Genomic DNA, 25,321 nt, shown 5'->3' on the forward strand with positions numbered 1-25,321 from the left:
CCCCGCCCCAGCTCTGGGGTGCCAAGGGTCCCGGATGTGCCTCCCTCCGGCGCTCCGAGGCCCCGCTACTTCTCCGGCCCGGCAGAGGGCGCTACGGATCCTGAGAGGCAGGAGAGGCGTTTCGACGTCTCCCGGGTGGCTAGAGCGTCCTTCTGTGCTCCGGCGCGCGGCAGGTGACGGCGCCCGGAGGCTGTCGGGAAGTAGGCGGGGTGACGTGGGGTTGACGCTCGGCGGCGGGTTTTGCTGAGGTCTGCGGCCGGTGGCAGCTTGTGCTGCGGGGCTCCGGAGAGCGCGAGGTGGAAGCGGGGCGGTGTGTGTGTGGTCGGGGACCATGTCGAGCAATGCCGGGGAGTGGTGTCTCATGGAAAGCGACCCCGGGGTCTTCACCGAGCTCATTAAAGGATTCGGTGAGCACCAGGGGGACCGTCCTGGGCCGGGGGTTCCGGGAGGAGGCCCGCGTTGGGCCAGGCGGTCACCTGCCGCCACCGACGCCCGGCGTCGGAGAAGTGACTTCAGGGACTGGAGTCGGCGTGTGTGGAAAGTAGGGCTTCTGCCGCGTCCTCGGCCCGGGGCGGCCGCGTCTCCGCAGTGATCTTGGGAGCCACACCACGAGGGGAAGGAGTCCCTCTGCCTGTGCACTGCTGTGTTCTCCGGACTTGGGACTCGGACACTTGAATTGCCTCGAGCGTCCTCCTTCCCTGTCTCCCTCCCTCATCATCTCCTCCGCGCTTCTCTTGTCCTTTCCACTGTCCCTTCCCTGCGGAGCCTCCCTGTCTCCAGTGTGGTCAGGTGCATCGCTCAGGCTGTCGGTCCTGCGGAGCAGCCGGTCTAGGGCGTGTGTTTCCCCGGGTGGTGTCTGAGGCTCCAGCCGCCCAGAAACTCGAGATTCTAGTTTCCCAAAAGCAGAACTTTCACCTTTCGTATGTGGGCACCTCTTCCGGACCTCCACAGATAACCGTCTACGCGGGTCTGCACTCTACTTCCCGCAATTCTTTTACTCCCTCCTTTTTTGACTTCCTGTGAAGTTGAGTTTTCTCGAGGTAGTGCTTTTGCTCAGAGGCCACATGCTTAGCTCTGAATTTCTCTCTGACTTTATTTCCTTCCGTACTACTCAACCAATAGGACAGTTTATCCTTCCTCGTGTTCCCAACGTTTTGGGGGAGTTTTTTTTTCCCTCCATTTTCATTTTGATTTTTTCTAAGATATTGTTTTTAACTGTTTTGTTAAAATGTGTACCCAAAATATAGCAAACCTTAATGTAGATTTTGTGTACTGTACATGGCTGAATATTTCGAGCATTGCGTAACATATGTTCAACTGTACTTCGGGCATACAGTTACGGAGTTGGAAATTTTAATGTGAATAATCGGAATGCTGGTCTGAAGAACTGAGAGTCAATCTAGAATAACATGTTGGTTTACGTTTAAGAGTATACAGAAATTGTTTTAACTGTGTAGATCACAGAGGAGCTGGGCAAAAGGAAGCATGATCTAGTGTGGTTACCTAAAGGTAGCTTATGGAGCAGCCAGCAAAGTAACTAAAATATGGTGTAATGAATAGGCAGGCAGTGTAGAGATCTTAGGTAAAAAGGTAAAGCCACGCCAAATCAGATACCATATTGTATAGATTAGATTGCCTGGAAGTCACTGGGGACTTACTCTGAAAAAGATGTGGAGATCAAACATAATTAAAATTAGTTTGTGATTAACATGATTGTGCTTACAGTATTTAGAGTTAAGATAGAATGAATGAGATGACTCTTTTTGAAAATGGTAAGTTTGTGGGTGATTGGCTTGACATTAAGCCCTGGGGTACAGAGAAAGTAGAGTCAGCAGTTAGGTAGTATTTCAATCTCAGGTTGCATGTGGAAATACCTTCTCCTCATTCTATTTGGAGCAGGAATGCATCCAGAACATGCTACACTAAAAGAGGAGTTCTCAGGGCTGCCAACCTTACAGTAGAGGTTGAGTAGTAGTATATTTCTCCTACAGAAAGAGAAAAGAAAATTAGCAGGAGTTGACTGACTGTAGGAAAGAAGAGTCAAACGTGCTTCTGGCTTGGGTGGATAAATAAAGTATCATTTGAAGAATAGACTTGATAGGAAAGAAAATTAGATCAGTTTTGGACATTACAGAATTTGAAATGTTTACAGGTTAAGTGATAATTTTTCCTCTCAAAATCTTTAACTGTCATTTAAAAAGTTGACGTTCAGAGATAGTGGCCCAAGTTTATTTTGAAACTAATGCAGTCTAGGGCTGGTGGTATAGCCAGCCTGGTTACCGAAGCCTGATGACTCCTGGACCATGGAAGAAGGAGCTGACCCCTTCTGAAAGCCACCCACTCGTTTGTGGCACATGTACCTTAGTATTCTCCACTCACATACACAATAAAAGAAAGAAATTAGTGGAGTCCGTAAACTAGCTGCTGTTTTCAGTTTCACATGTACAGAAAACTTGGAATTTGAAAATAATTTAAAGTTAGACATTTTAGTAATATAAGTGCATCTGCACATACTGAGTAAAGCAGTCGTCAGTAACGGATTGTTAGTAATGGATTGTTGGCTCCTAGTGTAGAAGGATTTTGCACATTAAATGAAGGTAATTTATAACATTAGCTGCTTCAAAGGAAAAAATGCTTTATTCTAATTATTTTCATTTTTTCCTTGTCCAGTTCTTATATTTACAATAGGGTTTGGAAGTTTACTTGTCTGAAAGTGAAACATCTGTTTGTATTATGAATACTATTGCAATGTTTTTGAAATGAACTCACTGTCTAACGTAGCCTTCACTGTGTTGACACAGGTGTAGCAAGATACAGATATCTTTGACAGGAGAGAAGTCTGGAGTATTTCTTCATCTGTAATTACTGCCTCATGCTTAAATACGGATGGGAATTAATTGGGTCCTTGAAATTAAGTCACTTATGATCACATCTAAGGTGTATTTTACTTTGTTCTGAGGAAAGAAAGAAGATAAAGCTTGGCTTCACACAAGAAATGTAGTCTTGGGAAGTACATACGTATTGTTTATAATTGTATTCCCCAAAGCAGCACTGATTCATTTAAAGGGTATTAGTCTCTAATTGAGGGCTCTCAGTCAAGTTCAAACTGTGCAGATCCTTTGAGAGGTTAGCTGTTTGCTCACATCACCAGCCACATATCATGTATGTACACCATGATCTTTATACCATGGGATAACTGAGAACAGGGCTGAGGAAAACTTCTGGACTCTTCTTTGTTAGGGACGCAGAAGCTGGAGTCCTCCCTACTGCTTTTGGTAAACTTGGTGATGGAAAACTTGTTGAGATTCCATCTGTTGGAAGATAGAGACTCTAGCCGTCATTTAAAAAAGCACTAGCAATATTTTAGGAGAACACCAAAGTATATTTCATAGGGAAGGGGGGGTGTTTCCAGGTATATTTTTAAGAAAATTATTATCCTATATGGTTAGGATAATCATCCTGATATCGCTATACTCTTGGTTTGGAATAAGTGAGTTTATTAAGTACACAGCAAGCTAAAGTAAAAGAATACATAGCAAAAGATGAAGTAGACAAAACATCAAATTGTGACTGGGGAGATGGCTCAGTGGATAGAGCATATATGCTTCTAACTGCCTCTAACTCTAGCTCCATGAAATCCTTTGGGTCCCAAGGACACCTGAACTTACATGTATGCACACACATAATTTAAATATTAAAAAATAAACAATTAAAAAGAGCATCACCATTGGCTGGAGAGTTGCACTGACTGAACTGTTAAAAGCACTGATTACTCTTCCATAGGATATGGATTCCATTCCTAGCACCCACATGGTAGCTCACAACTGTCTCTAACTCTAGTCCAGAGACCAGTGTTCTATTTTGACCTCTATAAGCACCACGTATCCATGTTGTGCACATATATACATGCAGACAAAATATTTATACATGTAATTAAATCTTAAAATCCAAACCAGGCACTTAAAATCTATGAGGTTCTTAATAGATCTAGCAGAAATGCGTTGGGGAAGGAAATTGTTGGCTGGAGCTCCTCAGAGAGTTTCGGGCAGAGCAGAATGTCCCCTCCAGTGAACCTTCCAGGTACAGGAACTAATCACAACATGCACAGATCCCAGCAGAAACCGACTGGACAAGTTGAGGCCAATTTAATGATGCTTTGCTGTCTACCTGTAATTTACTGATTGTTCATTTACTTTGAATTGCTATATATTTAATAAAATCACTCATTCAAAACCAAAGGTATGACTATTGTAAATCATTCTTCAGACCATACAAAACTATTACTATTTTTGATCAGGCATGGGAGGCTGATGCAGAAGAGTCAGAAGTTCAAGGTCAGATTCAGTTGATTAGTGAAACTAAGGGGGCAGAAAAGAAAATGAGAATAATTTTGAAATTAGTTTTGGAGTTTCATATAATTCTATAAGAAAGATCAGTAGTATCAGTATGGTATGTTAGTTCATAAATATTTAAAGAATTCTGTTATTTAAATTTTAGAACCTCCTTAGAGTGTTCTGGTCTGGATGACATTAGATGATCATATGGTGTAGGATTTAGTTCATTTACTCATGAAAATGTTCTCATAAACCAATGAGTGATCTGTCGAGCCCTGAACTTGTAGAATAAATATATCCTATGTATCTTTCATATATAACTTATGCATCCTGCACTGTCTTTGATTTGACTGTATTGGATGATAGGGCTTCTAAGTGTTACACTCAGGTTTATTAATGTTTGTCTCTCCAGGGCCTGCTACTGTACATGGCCTACAGAAAGTACTTGATGAATGCTAGTAGTTCATTAACTTTCAAAACTCTTCCCTCAGCGTGTGTGAGTGTGTGTGTGTGTGTGTGTGTGTGTGTGTGTGTATAGTATGTATGTATTCATCTTTATACTGACTAGAGGGAGATAATGTATGTTCTTCAGTTATTCTCCACTTTGGTTTTTGAGATAGGGTCTCTCATTCAGCTTGAGTCTCACCTATGCCAGTTGGCCAATAAGCTCTAGAAAACAACAAAATAAAACAAAAACCCCAAAACCCTGCCTGCCTGCCGCTCCTGCCTCCCAGGGGTTAGTGCTATGGAAGCCTGTGTATGTGGGAGCTGGGGATCCAAGTTTAGGCCCTCCTTCTTATGCACAGACATTTTACCACCTGACACTCCTCAACTTTTTATTTAATGGTAGGAGAGTCTGCATTAAGTTCTTTGTGTGTAGTATTTTCTCCCTTACCACTCTGTGTATAACAGGAAAACTTTTCTCAGTCTCTCTCTCAATCAAACTCTCTTTCTCCTTTAAACAAAACAGATACTGACATTGATTCATATGTACACGAGGAAAGCAAAGTTCAGATTTGTTGTCTCCTTTCTCAAAGTTGAGCTTCAAGACAGCTAGGCTCATCCCCATAAGTGTAGCGTTTGAGAGAGTGAAGCAGGAGACATGGGATGATGTGAACTTGAACTTAGTTCTTTTGTGCTCCAGATTGAATCTAGGTATGCTAACCTTAACAGAGAGCCATTAAAAGAAAAGGTGATCTGAAGGCTTCCTGAGTACTCACTGGAACATCAGGAGTTAGGTTTCCAGACAACTGCAAGCAAATGTAGACTTTAATTTGTAGTAGCTATAGAGAATTCAGACAAGTTAATATCCTGAATATTCTTGTGTTGACATCATATTGTGTAGATTTTAGAGAAACACTATCCGAAACTGTTTACACACAAGAGATTCTGGTAGATAGTTATTTTTATGTCTTATAATAATGCTAGCCGCCATCTAGTGGCTTTTAGTGTTAGGCACTCTATGTCTTATTTATTCTCTCATTTTTGCCTTCACAACTGTGTGAGAATAATATAGAGGCAAAATGGTCATATGTAGTAATGGTCGAGCCATGATTCAAATTTAGCGGTTTAAGAAGCTGAATACTTTGTGAGTACTGTGGTACTTCTAGAATGAAGTTTCTTGGCTGGGGCTAAAACTATTGTTTTAGATAATACTGGAGGCTCTCAACTACTGTATTCGAATCATCCACCTGTCTTAGCTTTCCTAGTACCTGGAATAATAGATGTATTATCTATCTAGTCAGATAATTTGTCCTGTGTAATGTAGGATGTTTGTGGTTATCTCTTTCTACTAGATGCCAGTGGTAAGTCACCTGAATTGTTCATGCTATTGACTAGAAAAAGAAAAGAAAGGAAAAGAAAGAAAAGGAGGGCTGGAGAGATGGCTCAGTGGTTAAAAGCACTGACAGCTCTTCCAAAGGTCCAGAGTTCAAATCCCAGCAACTGCATGGTGGCTTACAACCATCCTTAATGACATCTGACACCCTCTCCTGGTGTGTCTGAAGACAGTTACATAGTACTTACATATAAAAATAAATAATAAATAAATCTTAAAAAAAAAGAAAAGGAAAAGGCTATAGATATTGCTGCATTTTCCCAGGAGAACAAAATAGTCATAATAAGCGTGGTTGGAAAACAATGGTGTAGAAGAGTGAGCTTGGGTTAGGGAAAGGGGTGAGTAGAGAATATACTTGGAATGTATCAAAACTAAAGGTTGAAAGTCATTGTTAAGTGCTATTTCATAGAAGAGAAAAGTATAATGATTTAAAAAGAGTTAAGGACAGAGTAAGAAACAAGGAGCCAAGGATTGAGATACAGACATTAAGGGTTCTATTTGATTTAAATAAACTCTTGAATCTTAATACTATGATCTCACACTAAGGCTCTGGGAAACAATAAAGGCAGCAGTGGGCTTGGCTGGTGGTGGTAGCACTTTTACCATTCTAATTTGTCATGTCTTGTTGCCCTGGCATATGCCTTTCTTTTAGTTAGTATTTTATCTCCTGGTAAAGGAGAAAATAGGTTTTTTTGTTTTCTAAAGAAAATAATTTCTTGTTTCAGGTTGCCGAGGGGCCCAAGTAGAAGAAATATGGAGCTTAGAACCTGAGAGTTTTGAAAAGCTAAAGTAAGTGAAGTTTTAATTGTATTTATCTATGTTTCAGCACACTTTTTTAAAAAAAGATATATTTATTATATGTAAGTACACTGTAGCTGTCTTCAGACACTCCAGAAGAGGGCATCAGCTCTCATTACGAATGGTTGTAAGCCACCATGCGGTTGCTGGGATTTGAACTCAGGACCTTTGGAAGAGCAGTCAGTGCTCTTAACCTCTGAGCCATCTCTCCAGCCCTCAGCACACTTTTAAAAGATACTTCAATTTGTCTTTTCATTTTACTTGAATTTAGGTTTTGGTTTTGTTATTGTTTTCAATTCTGTAGAATAAGTATTATCCTGAGTTTATAACCAAGAATCTGAGATTCATGGGTATGTTACATGCAAGAAATTAAAACTATCTACATTTTTATGATTATAAATTCACAAAATTCACTTACAGTTCAATAGCATTAAACCCTAAAGTGTATTTTATCATTAAAATAATAATAGGCTAGGAAAGCACAGATAGATCATATGCTATGGTATTGTTTCCTGAGAAGGTTAAAAGTTCAAATTCCAAATGTTGATGCTAGGAAGAAACTTTCACCAGCTTTCTGATAAGAACCGCCTCCTCCCAGAGCTGAAGTGCGAGGTGAGACTACGGCAGGAGGAGTGGTAGCTCCTGCAAAGTGTTGAATGTGTACATCCTAGCCAGGTCACCTGGAGTATGAAGTGAGGTTCTGTCTCCACATACAGACAAAACACATTGACTAACTGTGGATGGAGGACCAAATGAGTTTTCATTTTGAGAACGTTCATAGCTTTATAATGGGGACAAGAAGGTGGCTTTTCAAGGGAAAAATGGCAGCCAGGCCTGATGCCTGATTATTTGTACTCTCAGAGTTTAGAAGGCTGAGGCAAAAGGACTGTCATAAGTTTGAGGCCAAATTAGCTATAAAGTAAGTCTTACATGGGCTATACAGGGTGAGATTTTGTCACAAAAAGCCTGTAAAGTAATTAAAGGGGAAAAGGGTACTTAAAGTTACTGTATTGTTTTTAGTAGTGAGAAAAAGGTGAGTTTCTCCTATTTTCATCTTCCCCATAGAAAGGGCAGTGATTGCAGACAAAATAAGAGACTAATTCTTGCTGAAGAAAGCTGTCAAAATAAGAAATTTTAAATAATGACTTAATGTTTATTCCATTAAGAATGAATAATTTCATTATGCATAAGATGGCAGTAGTCATGAGGATTATACATAGATTCAATAATTATGCAAAAGTGATTTCCTAGCTGGGCGTGGTGGCACACACCTTTAATTCCAGCACTTGGGAGGCAGAGGCAGGCAGATTTCTGAGTTTGAGGCCAGCCTGGTCTACAAAGTGAGTTCCAGGACAGCCAGGGCTATACAGAGAAACCCTGTCTCGAAAAAAAACCAAAAAAAAAAAAAAAAGTGATTTCCTAGAGTTAATAGTATGTATGCATTCTGCTGCTTTTATATAAGCACCCTATATACTGGGATTTGATGTGAGCAAATAGCTTCCAGCTTTGCTATATACTTTATTTTTGGTTTCCTTTGTTTTAACACAGGGCCACTAGCTGGGTATGGTGGTGCATGTTTTAATCTTAGCACTCAGGAAGCAGAGGCAGGCAGATCTCTGAGTTCCAGGCCAGCGTGGTCTACAGAGTGAGTTCTAGGATGGCCAAGGCTAGTTGAGACCTTGTCTCGAAAAACCAAAAAAACATTTCCTGGCCACATGTAGCCCAGGCTGGCCTCAAACTTCAGAGCCCAGGATGCCCCTACCTCCCAAGTGCTGGGTTTGTAGGCCTGTGCTACCACACTCACTCAGTCATTTTTCTAATTTTTAAGTGAGTTGATAAAAGATAAATGAATTGTTGAATTGTCTACAGATTTGAGAATAAACTTTATATAATTCTGTTATGACTGATTTAGGTTTTAGTATTCCTAGCTGTTAAGCCAACATTGTAATGACTATAAATGCCTGTCTTAGTTAAATTTCCATATTCATTAACTTAGTTAATTCGCATATTCTTTGTTACATAGCTATGACTTAATATATTGATGGTAAGAATCTGGTTTTGGTGTTGCTAATTTAGTTTTTTATTTTGTAGGCCAGTTCATGGGTTAATTTTTCTTTTCAAGTGGCAGCCAGGAGAAGAACCTGCTGGCTCTGTGGTCCAGGACTCCAGACTTGAAACAATATTTTTTGCCAAGCAGGTATGGCCTATAGATTCTAGTTTAGTACTTTCTTTTGTTGTGGGGTCAGACCCTTTACACATTAAAATTTATTGCCAGAAACAAGTCTTGTGTATATGGTTATCTTCTGTTATATAGTGTATAGACAATAAAACTGAGACATTTAAAAAGTGATTAGTTGATTAAAAATTAACGTTGATGCAAAATTTAAATTACATGTTAATATAAGTAGCTTGTACGAAAACTCAGGGTTTCTAGTATAACAGGCAATCACTCTATAACAAAGTAATGTTCTGGCCGGGCGTGGTGGTGTATGCCTTTAATCCTAGCCTTTGGGAGGCAGAGGCAGGCAAATTTCTGAGTTCGAGGCCAGCCTGGTCTACAGAGTGAGTTCCAGGATAGCCAGGGCTACACAGAAAAAACATGTCTCGAAAAAACCAAAAAAAAAAAAAAAAAAACCAAAACCCAAAAAACAAAGAAATGTTCTAAATCTCAAATAACATTTTAAAACAAAACTGTATTTATCAAACTAAAATTAAAGAGTACTAAAAAGAAGTCCATTGTTTTAAATCTTCTCAAATGTGTATATTACCTGGTTAGTGGCTCCTACACAGATTGTCTGTTCTGTTTCTCCATTTAGTCTGTCTTTGTTTTGGTTTGCTTTTGGTTGAAGTAAGTTAAGAAAATCTGTACTTCAGTATGCTTGTAATTAGAGGAGTAAAGAAGATTATTTTTAGGTAATTGTAATATTCTTTAACAGTGTATGGAAATCAGAAAACAAACATGAAACAAAACAAAAATGTTAGTTGCATTATGCAATGTGCCATGTGCTCTGTTACATTTCTTTGGATTATTTTATCCTTTGTTGTTTTGATTCTGCCTGATTGGGTAGCAACTTTAGTTATGGAAAACTCACTGTTGATCATCATTCAAACACTGATGAATTTGATTGAACTGAGGATTGTAGCAAATCATGTGCTAAAATCATTCTCTGTTTTATTAGAAAAATTATGTCATGAAATTTATAAACTTAGGGTTTGCTCAAGAGTTTTATAAACTTTCAATTTTTATTAAGTTCAAATCAATGATAAACATCTGTCAAATTTCCTTAGTGCCATAGGGTGATATTACTTATTTTATGGAAAATGTTTGTCAGATACTCTTGATTGAATCATATTGGTTAGTCATTTATCTTTCAAGTAAGAATAATATTCTAGAAAAAAAGGCATTAACTTACCCGACACCTCAAACTATCACACAAGTATTGTTTCTCAAAACAGCTTGTATTTCTTGGTATTGTGCTCTGCAGAAGGTATTTGGACTATATATCTCATTCCATAAAATAGTAAAGATTATGCTCTAAGATCCCCAAGATCAAAATTTAATAAAAATAATTTTTGCTGCCTTATAAATGATATTTTTCTGGGAAGCTACTTCATTTAAAAATTTTAGCTGTGTGAAGCTAAACTGCTTAATGCTACTTTTTTTTTTTTTTTTTTAACATCATTACTTTTATGCCATCAGCAAATGGAAAGACCGGAACAGTAAAAGCTGTCTCAGTTAGAATTATGGGAGAAGTAATTGAGCATAGGAAGGGCCTTTGCGCTCTGTAGAGATTCATGGCCTGCCTGAAGACCTGCCTTGTTAAGTGAAATCCTGAGTGTATTTCATCCATATGTCTGGCCCGTTGTTTGGAAAAAATGAAATAAAAGAATTAAAATAGTTAAATTAATTAGTTTGGTAAGAGTTTGAAATCCAAGCAAAAAATACTATTTAATTTAAAAATTGGTTGTTTCTGATATTCCCAAATCATAAAGTATTTTAAGCGATTCTCATTCCTACCTGTTAGGTCAGGCCATGGCTCTTCTCTTTGGTAACCTGTTCTTCTCTTTGTTTGTTTGCTTATTTTTCATTTTTTTCTGTTTTCTGAATTGAATAGTTTTAAGAGAAGTTAAAATTTCCTTGATCTATATGAAAATATGTTTTTATTGTTGCGTTAAAACATCACTTCTTTCTAAAAGTACAGGAGTACTTTTAGAAAAAATATTTGAACATAAATATTTTGTAATCCCACACTGACCAGGACTAGCCACTTTTAATATTTCAACTCATCTGGTCAATAAGTAGACTATGTATCTGTTACACAAGTTGTAAGCTTCTAAAAGATATGATATTGAAACTGAAAGAGTGATTCAGAGATGGCCACTATTGTTGTATTTTTCTTTGTGTTTCTATATGTGTGTGCTTTTCTATGTCTGTATTTGTTGTTTTTTCCACATTAGCTTGTAAATCTGAGAGTTGGGAATTTTTCTTTGAAATATAGTACATGGCATGCAGTATTCAGTAAATGGAGACTGAACTGCTTGTGTCTAAGGCTATCATGATTAAAGAACTTGAGCCCACTACCATCCAGTCATTAAGATTAAGATGTGTGGTTTACTCAAGCTTTAACTATGTTTCTGTTGTTACAGCAGTAGGCTTTATTGTTGGTGTGAGTTTTGCAGAGAGGAAGGGAGCCCCTACGTAGTATAGACTGGTCTGGAACTTGCTCTTCTGTCTCAGGTTCCCAACTGTTGGGATTACAGACATGTGCCAGAGACCTTGCTATTGGTAAGGTTTAAAAGAGTGTTTGATATAAAAGAGTTGTTACTACAGTAAAACTTTATAATTTCTGGTGTCCTTTGATTATTTTCTTAGTTATTCATTACATTTTCTCTTTCTTTTTTAAATGTTTTTTGAGATTAGAAAAAATGATGTGTTTGACATGCCTTTGCAGTACACGCATGCATTGCCTGCAGAGGCCAGAAGGGGGCAGTGCATCCCCTGGAACTGGAGTGGTTCCAATTAGTTGCTAATATCATGTGAGTTCTGGGAATCAAACCCAGATCCCCAGGAAGAGCAGCTAATGCTCTTCTGTTCCTGAGCCATCTGTCCAGCCCCATCCCAGCCCCCAGGGGTTACATTTCTTTTTTTCTTTCTTTCTTTTTTTTTAAAATTTATTTATTTATTTATTATATGTAAGTACACTGTAGCTGATTTCAGACACTCCAGAAAAGGGCGTCAGATCTCGTTACGGGTGGTTGTGAGCCACCATATGATTGCTGGGATTTGAACTCATGACCTTCGGAAGAGCCGTCAGTGCTCTTATCCGCTGAGCCATCTCACCAGCCCTTACATTTCTATCTTACTGTAATTTAATAGTTTATTTGTATTGTACTATTATTATACTATTCTTAAGGTGTCAAATTAATTACTTCCCTATAATTTTTTATTCTATATTTCAGGTCAATTTCACTTTAAAATTTACTAATTTGCAAATCTTATATTTCACGTGAGCCTGTTAAGAGAATTATTACATAAATACATCATCCTTGATATTATGTTTTAAGGACTTAGTGTTCAGGAAAGAGTGTCTAGACTTTAGGAGTATTTTCAGGATCTAAATCCATTTGAGGTAGATGTGATCATACTTTAAAGGCTGATTACAGTAACGCTTTTATACAAAACATGCCATGTTACTGACAATGAAGACATGGTCTATTAACGTCCTTTCTGTTTGTCTGACTCCATCCCTTCTGCCTTTCAGGAGAGAGGCGATTGAGTAGTAGAAAGACACACGGACTTCACACTTAACAACTTTGGTTTACTAGAGCTGGTATATAAATCAAAATCAATTAAGGAAAGGGTTGTGTGAAGCAAAATCCAGAAAAAGTTCCATGGGTGGAACTTCCAGTTGTCTTCTGCCAGTGGGATTACGATGGTATTGACTTTTCACACAATGCTTTTTGACAGTATGCATGGTATTGTCTTAGAGGGAAATTCCAACTAATTTGTAGTGGTGATGGTTTTCATAGATCTGATTCATGTAGATTACCATAGTCTTCTGTCCCACAGGAGGCAGCTGATAAAGCTGACCCAAAGAGCCCACTCTAAGGCACATTATTAGAATACGAGTATGGCACAACCCCCCCTAGAAAGACATCTTTCCCAGGCCTCACTTTTCAAGAACCCCTAGGTAGAAATGGACCAAGGAGTCAAACGTTTGAGGGTGAAGTAATTTGCTAAACAAGTCTGAGTAAGTTGCAAGTAGTTTAGCTGAAACTGTAGGTTAAGTAGGTATTAACTAAAGGAAAAGGCTGAGGGTTATTCTAGGTTAACAGCAGCTTCATGGTAAAAGGAATTGTGACTAGTAGAAGATTCTACAAGAAAGAAGGCCAACTATGGAGAAGAGTAGGGAGATTGTCATGGAATTTGAAGTTGAGTAGGCAGCATATTAGAACCAGGTTAGGTTAGCTACAGGTTTAGAGAAATAGTGGTCTTACAGTAAGTAATCTTTCTCTTCTCTTCTCTTCTCTTCTCTTCTCTTCTCTTCTCTTCTCTTCTCTTCTCTTCTCTTCTCTTCTCTTCTCTTTTCCCTCCCTCCCTCCCTCCCTCCCTCCCTCCCTCCCTCTCCTTCCTTCCTTCCTTCCTTCCTTCCTTCCTTCCTTCCTTCCTTCCTTCCTTCCTTCCTTCTTTCCTTTTTCTTTTTTTGTAATTTCTACAAAGTGTCCAGGTTATAGGCAACAGTTTTGTTCCTTTCTGTCTCTCTCCTATTTGAGAGGTTTCTTCATGGTCCAAAATTGTTGCTAGAGCTTCACTTATTCTATCATAATTGCAGATGTCAGACACTCTGAAGTGGGCAGCACACTCTGTTGCTTTTATGGACATTTATATAAGTTGTCAGTGTCATATGCTTACTTTAAAACAAACAAAAACCCTAAAAAACTTCATAACCTGAGTTAGCAAAGGAAACTAGGAAGATTGTCTTTATTACAGGTGGCCACAGATCAGGCCAAAATTTGGGCATTTCATTTAGATAAAAAGAAAATAAGTACATACTGGAGAACAACTGTCTGATTATAACTGGAGGAAAGGCACAGATCACACAGTGTATTTTAGCTAGATGAGACTTTCTTTTAGTTAGTTCAGCAACAGTGATACATTTTAGAATTATATAGTGGTGAAAAAAAAGTTTCTCAGGGTTTTTAAATTCCTGTATTGTTATCTTTGAGAGTCAGGGAAAATCAATCAGTATTCCTAGGAACTATGATTATTTTAAACATACTTCTAAAAATCTTAACTGTGTTATTTTGGACACTCACTGCTTGAGAGTTTTATACAAGCATACAGTGTGCACCTGTTTCTCTTCAATTCACTTCCTCCTTTTGTCTCATTCTACAACCACTTTTCTGTGCCAGTGTCATGTACTCTGCTTTTAAGCCCACTGAGTTTACTCACCTATATGTGCAAGAGTACAGGCCCATCTGGCAGAGCACGGGGATTCTGTAAAGGACCGCATTTCTAAAAAAAAAAAAAAACAAAAAAAACCAAAAAACAAAAAAGCCAACTCCTCTCCTCCACAGCCATCAATTGCAGTAGCTCCTCAGATATGTGTAGGACTTCATGAACCCCTCCCGATCCATGCTGGGATGCTGGAGGCTCCGTCTGCCCAGGTCTTAGTCATTTAGCCATAGCAGCTGAGTTCATATGTGCAGCAGTTTATGTGATTGAGACTCTTTTCTTCTCTGTATTCTGAGTAATAGCAAGTTATCAAATGGTTTCACGGTGGATGATGATTAGATTCTCATTTAGAAGATTGCCTTGGCTATACTGTAACGATGCATTAAACATGGTACAGACGAGAGGAAGCAAGCCTGAAAGTAGCGCTGGATGCAGATTTGAATAGAGCTAGCAGCCTTAGTGTGTAATAGGTGGGTAGACTTGAGAAAATGGAGGAGGAAGACAGTGATGATGCCTATGTTTTTCTTAATTTGCTGAAGGTACATGGAATGGAGTTTTAATTATTCTTGATTTATAACAAATTTATGATTGGCTCTGTTATGGTTTTCTTTTATTTGACTAGTTGAGTTCTAGATTTCTTATTTGCATATTTACATAAAAGTGGGCTGAATAGTCTTCCTTTAGTAGTCAACACTTTTGTTAGCGTTAGGATAATAACCTAGTCAATCTTGTTTTTATTTTCTGTCCTCTCCAATCCTTTCTTTACTCTCAACCGAATCTTTCTCAGTTTTTATTGTTTAGTTTCTCTATGAAAAATATGTTAGAAAAATCTTTAAGATCATTGATTTATAAATTAGTAAATGACACCTATGGCTGCATCCACATTAATACAACCAAAAGTGCTCTTTAGTTCTTAAATATATCATTGCAATTTGTTCTTTTATATAAACTCTTTACATATCTTTCTAGAAATTCATTCTATTTGCTTTATTGTCTGCCCAAATTTTCAAAGCTATAAAAAATTTTGTATTTGGAAAAGATATATGTCAGCTAAAATTATTTCGTCTATATTAGTTTGGTTTTATGTCGTTCATATATCTTTGTGATTTCTCACAAGTTTCTTCATGAGCAACATTCTTATCAGTACTTAGTTTAATTCTGTATTTTTGAGATAGGGTCTCATGATGTTGAACACTAAAGCTTAAGGAATCCTCTCTCTCTGTATGTGTGTATGTTATATGTATGTAAATCTGTAGGCATGTATCCTCACATATATACATGCAGAGGCCAAAGCAGAATATCAGTTATCTTTCTGTAATTCTCTCTGCCTTACTGCCTGCAGACAAGGTCTTTGAATCTGAAACTCACCTTTTTAGCCAGGCTAAACTTTAGCCAGTGAACTTTTGGGATCTGCTGCCCATCTATGCCCCTGATACAGTATTGACAGGCATGTGTAGTTTTTACATGGATTCTTGTTATTTTGATCCTAGTCCTCGTGTGTGTGTGTGTGTGTATACACATAATGAACATCTGCTCATATCTTTGAACAGTATTATTTTCTTTGTAGAAGCCACATTTTACCTCATTTATGATTGGGGTTGAGTGTGTGTTTTGTGTTTTTGTTTTTGTTTGTTTTTTAGACAGAATCTTATTGGGGGACCCTGGCTGGCCTTGAACTTGCTGTATAAACCAGGCCTGCCTTGAACTCACAGAGCTTTTCCTTCCTTTTCTTTATTTTATTCGTAACTATGTATACGTGTGTATATTTGTTAACATGAGTCCAGAAGCCAGGGGCATTTAATCCCCTGGAGCTGGAATTATCTATAGTTGTGATTTGTCTGATGTGGGGGTCTTTGAACCAAATCCGGGTCCTCTGGAAGAGCAGCAAGTACTTGAAATGGCTGAGCCATTTCTCTAGCCCCCTTTTCTGTTTTTCAGTTCTGTATAATCTTAACATTTTAGGTGTTGTGAACTGTGTGTAAGATAAGGTTTTATAAAATAGTTTATGATCTTATTGGAGAAGCCCACATACAGAATCAGCTTGGTGTGATGTCTGCTACACAAATTGGAGAATCAGACTGTCTCTTGGTTAGCTGTGTGTCCTTGGGAAGCCACTTAATTCTTTGTGTCTCAGCTTCAGTAAATGTAAAGTAAAATAAGAAGACATTTTTATAGTTCGTTGAGAAGATTAAAATAATTGGTATGTGTAAAGTACCCAGAAAACTCTCCAGTACAAAAAGGAGGCACCTTTTGTTTTTGCTTGGTTTTTTTGCTTGTGTATATATAAGGTCCATGTAATCTGTTGAGCATACTGTCTGATGGCAACACTACGGCTATCTATGGACAGCATATACTTGTATTAGAGATTGAAGTGAGAGTGGGATGAGCGTTGCAGAATTTCAGTCTACAAGCCATCTAGAGGAGTTAAAGCTTGGGCAGAATACTTAAATATGGCTGAGTTGAGAAGAGTAAGTTCAGGAAGAAGGAGTTAGGAGGGAGGACAAATGATTTTGTTGTAGTTATCTGTTTTAGGTTAGGCTGGTTGGTCATGCTGCCTTAACTGGACTTGTTTGCAGTCTTAATGGTTACTAAATTTCTTTGACTGTCTAGAATCTTCCACACAAGAATTTTATCAAGTTCCTGAAAGTAGACCAGAATGGAAACTAAAAGTTTATGCCATATGAAATAGAATTTGAAGACTACTTCTGTTTGGAGGGTATATGATCAACTAAAAAAAAAATTAAAACAGACTCATAATACTCTTCCTTTTTATATTTTATAGGTAATTAATAATGCTTGTGCCACTCAGGCTATCGTAAGTGTACTACTGAACTGTACGCATCAAGATGTGCATTTAGGAGAGACATTATCAGAATTTAAAGAATTTTCTCAAAGTTTTGATGCAGCTGTGAGTAGCCTTCTTAATCTTGCAATGACCTATTTGTGATTGTGCTTGTTATAATAGGCTGCTTTTCAAAATTGTTTTAGATGAAGGGGCTGGCATTGAGTAACTCAGATGTGATTCGACAAGTGCACAACAGTTTTGCCAGGTAAAGAACTGTATGTGTGTCTCTCTGTCTGTCTGCCTAGCATCTATCTGTCCCTGACTCTCTATCTTACATTTTCTGTCTCTCATTTTTGTTGTATTTGCTTTTGTTGGGCTCTTACTGTTTTCTTTACTGCAGGCAGCAGATGTTTGAATTTGATACAAAGACACCAGCCAAAGAGGAGGATGCTTTTCACTTTGTCAGTTACGTTCCAGTCAATGGGAGGCTGTATGAACTAGACGGGTTAAGAGAGGGCCCAATTGATTTAGGTAATTTGTCTTCTGTTCTGGTATTTACTTTGGATAAGGAAAAAACGATTTTATATTCTCCCTTATGTTAGCTGCAGGTCTGCTTAAATTTTGAGGATGAAAGCAACTTTGAGGTAGTATAATATGGTCCTGATTGCTTGATGGAATTAAATGATATGATTATATAGCAAGGACTTATACTATTCATTTGGGACCTATGAATTTGTTTTTAGCACACAGCTCACATAATTTATTTTTAATTATAATAAGTAAATTTACTTATTTTGAGATAATGACTTTGTGTCTAAATAACCTGGCCTTGAATTTGTGATCCTCCTGCCTCAGTCTCTCCCCTGCTGGGATTACAGCAGGAGAGTTCAAGGCCAGCTCTGCAATGGAAACCTGGGAGGGAGGGAAAGGTTTTAAGGGCGCTGGCCCTAGAGGACCTGTGATGAGAATGCAGAGGTGGGCAAATGAAGAGAATCGGCCAGACTGGGGAGGAGCCACAGGGTCGGGTAGTGTGGAAAAGCACTTTTTATGATAACCTAAAAAATTGCTTAACAATTTGTGTCAGAGACAGAGAGACAGAGACAGAGCATGTGCACATCTGAGACAGAGACGGAGAGAGACAGAGCATGCACATTTCAGGCAGACACACCATATGCACATACAGTCTTATAAATATGTGGCAGGCAAGGATACACTCCAGGCTCCTCACAAAAGAATTGTAATTCTTTTTTTGTGACTTCATTAAATTTCCTTTGTTGTATTAGATTGCAATACAGCAAACCTTTGCTTTATTTGAATCTAATACATGCTTTTGATTAAATTTTATACTTTTATACACAAAATTAGGCCTAGAAATGCATCTTGGTGGTAACCTAGGCTTGTTCCCTATCACTACAACAAATAAGTAGGTTTGTTTTGATTATAATTTCATAATTTATGATCATTTTCCACACTTATAACTAATAATTCATATAGAGGAGGTTTGTATCTAAAAATATTTATTCCTTGTTAAAATAATTTTTAAGAAGCTAGTTTTCCTTAGTTTAATAATTAATTTGAACTCTTATGTCTTCTGTTGACCAGCAATTGTAATTATTTTATATAAACAAAGTACAATACAGAGTAGCTACATTTATTGAGTAGCTGTTATGTGATTTCTGGGAAGAAGAGGATTAAGGCATTTTGGCTAAATGACCTTGTATTATAAATGGTTTTCAATTTTGTTTGAATTTTTCCTAACATATAGTAGTTGTATAAAGTAGTTTTTATCCTTTATGACATTTCCATACATGCATATATATATATTTTTATCCTTTTCACTCTACTACTCCTTATCAATTTTTTAATTTTACATTTTTAGAGAATCACACAGTAAGGATTGGATCCTTATTTTATCACTGACATGCATATTGGTTTCTTTTTTTTTTTTTCCCTAGTTTTTAGTTGTGTGACAGGAGGGGAGGAGGGAGGGTGACCTAGTGAGTGAGGGGATGAGAGAGACTGAGAGAATAAACTACCCGGGCTACAGTGTGCTAGGCAAGCACTCTATTACTCAGTGTATTGATCTTTATCTCACTGTTGTACATTTAAGTGAGTTAATTTCCTAGTTGATTCCTTGCTTTCTCAAATATTTTAGTGATTACCAACATTTCTGTTGCATGATAGCATGACATGATGTTAAACGATAGTACAACAATACAAATGATAATATATTCTTTTATCAAAAAATAAGAATTAAAGCTTAACATAATTACGCTAAAAAGAATCCACAAGACATGGTGGCTCACACCTAAAATTTGAGCTTTGCCAAGGCTGCATCAGTGTTACTTGTCTTCAGATAGAGTAAGCTACATTCTGAGACCTTTAAGACATTTGTGTAAGTCCTCAATTTATTTAAGTATTGTTGATTAAAACTTTGAATGTTAGTTAATATTGCCTTTTCTTGTTTAACATTTCCTTGTAGGTGCATGCAATCAAGATGACTGGATTACTGCAGTGAGGCCAGTAATAGAGAAAAGGATTCAAAAGTAATGCTCCACTAATATCATTCTCGTTTCTAAGGTTTTTTGTTTGTTTCTTTGTTTTCTTTTTTAATTAAAAAAGTTTCAATTTGGGGCTGGTGAGATGGCTCAGTGGGTAAGAGCACCCGACTGCTCTTCTGAAGGTCCAGAGTTCAAATCCCAGCAACCACATGGTGGCTCACAACCATCTGTAACAAGATCTGACTCCCTCTTCTGGTGTGTCTGAAGACAGCTACAGTGTACTTACATATAATAATAAATAAATCTAAAAAAAAAAAAAAAAAAAAGTTTCAATTTTTTAATGTTCTATGTTAAATATCTGACCTATTCTTGATTGAATTAATGTATTGAACAAATGTATTTTAGAAATTTTATTTAATGATATGACAAATGCATTGATATCCATTAAGTGGGGATTTCTGTTTTATTTCATTTTAATTTTTGGCAGTGCAGGGGTTTGAACTTAGGGCCTCAGGTATGGTAGGCAATATCTGAACTACAATACCAGCCCTAAATGAGCTGCTGACTATTGCTAAATATTTGTTCAGGTAGTTTTGGACTGTTGTTTGAGGATTTTCAAGATGAAGTTATTTTGAAATAATTATATAAACATGTTCAGTTGTAGGAAGTGGTAGGTTATATGTACTGTTTATCTTGTAATCGTAAAACGGTACACTGTAAAGTCACAGCGAGGTAGACCCAGCACAATTCCATGTCACCTTAGGTTTCTTCAGACCTACAGTGGATTTCCTCCCCTGACACCCACTTTTTCTTTTTCCTTTTAATATATTTTTTCCACAAATTTCGGTTATATTTGATAGGGTTAGGAACATAGAATTCCTTCAATTTAAAAAAGGCCTAGAAAATTTTAAACATTTTCACATAATTTAAAGTATTAGATATATTTGTTCATATTCTTTCTGATGACTAGAATTTTAAGACAGTTTTGAAGTATCTTGTAGTCTTGAACTAATACAAATATAGGCCTATGTTTTATAGTATATTATTATCTAGATTAAGTCTCCTTATGTATTATAGGTAATTTCAAAATTAGGGCAGTTCATACTGTTATGAGGGTTTTTTTTTGGTATCAGGGTAGTAATTTTACTACTTACTATAATTATACATTAAAATTAATATTTTATATTTATGTGTGAGTTATAAATAAAGTTTAAATTCCATTCACCAACAGTACATCATGACGTGAGAAAAATGCTTAGTATCATCAGTAGATGCTAGCAAATGTAACGTCTTGGTTTAATTCTTTTCTCTGAGAATTGAAGTAATGATTGCCCTATTTCTTATAAGGAGGAGTGATGAAAACATGTTATTTCTAATGTCTTAAATAAAATTCATAGTAGTATGGACCATTTAAAGTACTTGCAGTTGATGAAATTTAGATAATCTTTTGCTACATTATGCCCTTTCATATACAAAACCTTATTAAAATGTCAGTTTTTATTATTAGGCTACTAATAAATTTTACTTACTCCATTATATAGTAATCACAATGAATTATCTTAATACTAATGATTTTATAATTTTTATTGCATTTTAAAACTTTTTTATAGGTATAGTGAAGGAGAAATTCGATTTAATTTAATGGCCATTGTATCTGACAGAAAAATGATATATGAACAGAAGATAGCAGAGTTACAAAGACAACTTGCAGAGGTTCGTGGGCACACACGCACACACCCTTGGTTGTGAATATGGGATGGGGGGAACTGTCAAGAGTAGATATGTAGGGAAGCTGGAGGAGGCTATGTAGTATCTTGTTCTATCACACACTGCTTCTTTTTTTTTTTTTTTTCTTTTTTTGAGGGATGGTTTGTAACTAAGCTTGGAAGCAGGCTAGTGGCCAGCAAGTCCCAACGATTTTCCTGCCTTTGACTTCTACCTCACCAGTGTTCTAGGCATGTGTATGGCCATTCCTAGCTTTTCTGTGGTATCTGAACTCTGGTCATCCTGCTTGAACAGGAAGCACTCTTGCCAGTTGAACCTCACTTCTTTGCATTCCCTTTGGGCTTTGAGTATAAAGTTTTTTGCATAGGTACTGTATGCTCTCAGGGGGAAAAATAATTTGATTTTCATATTCATAATAGATTTAATTAAGGGGCAATATTCTGAATTTATGTTACTTTAGAATTGATATTTTTCTCAGTTTCTTAATGAAGCATGAATATTATAGTGTTCACCATAAAATATTCTCATGAGAGTTAAATTTTCGTATCACTGAAAGAATAACATGACAGGTGCTAAATGTTAATAATGAATTATTTTAGCTATTTTCTCTTACAATTAATCAAGAGTGTATTTTTGTAGGAGTTAGTTTCATATATATATAATTTTTACCAGTCTTAATGATTACCTTTTTATGGCTATAAATATGGTTGGAAAAGACAGCTAACAGTGGAGAAAATTTTTTCAAAAAGTCCTTTGATCATATCTTAAAGATAGTGTCTTAGTGAGGTTTCTATTCCTGTACACACATTATGACCAAGAAGCAGTTGGGAAGGAAAGGGTTTATTCAGCTTACATTTCCATACTGCTGTTCATCACCAAGGGAAGTCAGGACTGGAACTCAAGCAGGTCAGGAAGCAGGAGCTGATGCAGAGGCCATGGAGGGGTGTTCTTTACTGGCTTGCTCAGCCTGCTCTCTTATAGAACCAAGACTCACAGTCCAGAGATGATCTCACCCACAAGGGGCCTTTCCCCCTTGATCACTAATTGAGAAAATGCCTTACAGTTGTATCTCATGGAGGCATTTCCTCAACTGAAGCTCCTTTCTCTCTGATAACTCCAGCTGTGTCAAGTTGACACAAAACTAGCCAGTACAGATAGTTTAAGCAAATTTATTTTGTAATTTAATAGATTTTAGGAATATATGTTACAATATTGGTAGTAGGTGAAAGTCAAATATTCTAGAACAGAAATATGGAAGGTATATTTAAGGCTTTTATCTATTAATTTGTTTTCTTATTGGGCTAATATTCTTGTCTACAAAGTTGAAATATGAAAATAATTATATGAATCATTTAAATGTTGTCAGGACTTAAGTCACAGTCATTAGGGTATTGTTTCTTTTTTTTCCCCCTAAGGAGGAACCCATGGATACAGATCAAGGTAGTACCGTGTTAAGTGCTATTCAGTCAGAAGTTGCCAGAAACCAGATGCTTATTGAAGAAGAGGTACAAAAGTTAAAGAGATATAAGGTATGTTTTTAAAAAATAGGCTATAATGTTTTAGTAAATTTTTGATGAAAGCATGTTGGCTGTTTGATTGCTTTCCATCATTGGTGAGTTTTCAGAATGATAACTGATTATCAGGCCCTTGACAGAGTCTCACTTTTTAAATGCTCTTATGAACAGACTTTTATCCTGTTAGATGTCTCAGTTCACTGTACCCACTATTCTTCCTGATGACCAGGCTGTCCTCCTACCTGTGACTACTGGGGACAATCAGGACCTTGTGTCTGTAGGCTTTGACAGCTTCTGTGCTGTGTAGTGCCTTGATCAAGACTTGCAGCCATGTTTTGCAAAGTTCTGAGTTTCTGTAGTAGAAAAATGAATGAATTATGGTTTTGTTTTTTGTTTGTTTGTTTTTGAGACAGTCTCAAATGTAACCCTGGCTGTGTGGCTGTGCCTGGCCTGTAGTAAACTGTGTATAAAGGACAATAGCCTTGAACCAGCAGTAAACCTCCTGCTGGAATACTGATGCATGCTACTACAAACTAGCTGAAAATGGTTTAAAACGCACTAGGTGATTGCCTGGCTGCTTGCTTGTTGTAGGGCTTTTTCAGGTTAAGAAGTACATTTTTGTTAGTAGTGCTAGATGAATTAATATAATACTTCTACTTCTTAGTCTTGTTTTCTTGGATATTTTCTTTTTTTACATTTCAATACTTCTTAGCCTTAAATATTAATATGGAAATTTTGGTTCCTCTGAACATTACTCATTTGGTTCATGAATAATAATACTTAAATTTTTTAAATTAATTTCTTAAGTTAGTAACAAAGTAATGGATCTCATCCTATCTCTCTCTCTCTTTTTTTTTTTTGAGACAGGGTTTCTCTGTGTAGCCCTGGCTGTCCTGGAACTCACTCTGTAGACCAGGCTGGCCTCGAACTCAGAAATCGGCCTGACTCTGCCTCCCAAGTGCTGGGATTAAAGGCGTGTGCCACCACACCCGGCTTCATCCTATCTCTATCTCTCTGTCTATCTAGCTAGGGCACTAGTATTAACAGGTGAAGTTTTTTATAGTCTGTCTTATTCCTTAGTATATATTCTATCTTAAGTGTATAACCAAATTGTTATGCCTTAAAGTTACGTGAAATTCTGTCTCTTGATTTTTTCTTTTAAAATTCTAAGGTTTTTGAGAATCCTTATTTGATTTTCTTTAGTTATAACAAACAGTTATGTAACTGCTGACTTCCTTCACTTACAGTCTGTTCAGTAAGCTGAAAATAGAAGGAGGACTTAGATAGTGGATGCCTAATGGTTATGTACCGAAGTAGTACAAGATTCCCTTTTCATGTGATGCTCAAGGCAAGGACTAGGTTTTTGTTGCATTTGTTTACTTTGTCAGCACAATGTTACGTTGTACTCAACAGGCAACAAATCACTGTTAATGATGTTAAAGGGCCAAGTTTTTGGCAATGGGGAAGTATGAGATGATAGTTTCAACCATTATTTTCCTTGTCACCTAATACTAAGATGGTGCACACATTACCTATGACTTAATTGTAAGAACATATAACAAATTACACCTAGTTTAAAAGAAATTAAAAATTCAAATTCATTTGAGGAAATGGAGTGCCTTACAAACGGGAAAGGAGCAGTGGATGGAGCATCTGCTAGATGGGATGCAGTATCAACTTGGGAGACTGTGTTCCCCAGCACAGACTTACCCCTGCCATCCATCCTCACTGACTAATCAAAGGCCTCAAGAAAATGTAGTTAACTTCAAATTAGAGCTGCTCTCATTAGTCTTGGCTTCAGTAGTGTGTACTTACAGTAGCAGCGGTGTTTATCTTGTAGACCTTGGTGAGTTGGTTTTCACAGCTTATGTTTTTATAAATATCCTTGGAATAGGCTTCTTTTTTTTTCCTATAGAAGATTGTTCAGAGAGGACTTTAAAAAACCAATTTGCTAAGCTGAGGGGAAAATGTTGTACCTAGAAAATACTTGCTACTTGTTTTACATTCTTTATTATCGGGAGGGATCAAATCTTATTCCTCATACTGTTTATGAGAATGAAGGATTTTAAATTGAATGATAGAATGATAGAATCAGAAAATGTGTTTTATTTTCAGATTGAAAATATCAGAAGGAAGCATAATTACTTGCCTTTCATTATGGAATTGTTAAAGACCTTAGCTGAGCACCAGCAGTTAATTCCACTTGTGGAAAAGGTAAGTGGTTTCTTGGTGACTATTCAAGCTAGGTTAGGGTCTCCCCAGTCCATCATTGTTATGAACATGAATGGAGGTAAAATATCTGGGGCTTTTGTAGATTTATTCTTTTGCTTAGTGTTTTGCATTGTGTAGTTATTTTTTTGCCTAGGGTTTT

At 37.1% G+C, this 25,321-nt stretch overlaps 1 protein-coding gene and 1 non-coding gene across 6 annotated transcripts in view; both read left to right on the forward strand.

Annotated features, from left to right (window-relative positions):
* Positions 1-164: 164 nt before the first annotated feature.
* The window catches only part of Uchl5 (ubiquitin carboxyl-terminal esterase L5), a 30,233-nt gene continuing 5,076 nt past the window's right edge, over positions 165-25,321 (forward strand). For 2 of the 5 annotated variants that reach the window (XR_387185.4, XM_006529760.4), the window contains exons 1-10: positions 165-407; positions 6,897-6,960; positions 9,061-9,166; positions 17,208-17,333; positions 17,414-17,475; positions 17,611-17,741; positions 19,693-19,756; positions 21,322-21,424; positions 22,852-22,965; positions 25,066-25,164. Coding sequence is in view for 3 of the 5 variants with exons in the window: in XM_006529760.4 (XP_006529823.1) it covers positions 332-407; positions 6,897-6,960; positions 9,061-9,166; positions 17,208-17,333; positions 17,414-17,475; positions 17,611-17,741; positions 19,693-19,756; positions 21,322-21,424; positions 22,852-22,965; positions 25,066-25,164 (945 nt within the window). In the remaining 2 variants the exon portion in view is untranslated. The remainder of the gene's footprint in view (positions 408-6,896; positions 6,961-9,060; positions 9,167-17,207; positions 17,334-17,413; positions 17,476-17,610; positions 17,742-19,692; positions 19,757-21,321; positions 21,425-22,851; positions 22,966-25,065; positions 25,165-25,321) is intronic. The other 3 variants (XR_001785184.2, NM_019562.2, NM_001159866.1) reach the window with 3 other exon arrangements.
* On the forward strand, positions 1,859-1,993 carry LOC115487685. Its single transcript, XR_003949318.1, has one exon. It is a non-coding gene; the product is annotated as a small nucleolar RNA U109 (small nucleolar RNA).

The sequence above is a fragment of the Mus musculus genome, chromosome 1 (genome assembly GCF_000001635.26).
Source record: "Mus musculus strain C57BL/6J chromosome 1, GRCm38.p6 C57BL/6J".
NCBI lineage: Eukaryota > Metazoa > Chordata > Mammalia > Rodentia > Muridae > Mus > Mus musculus.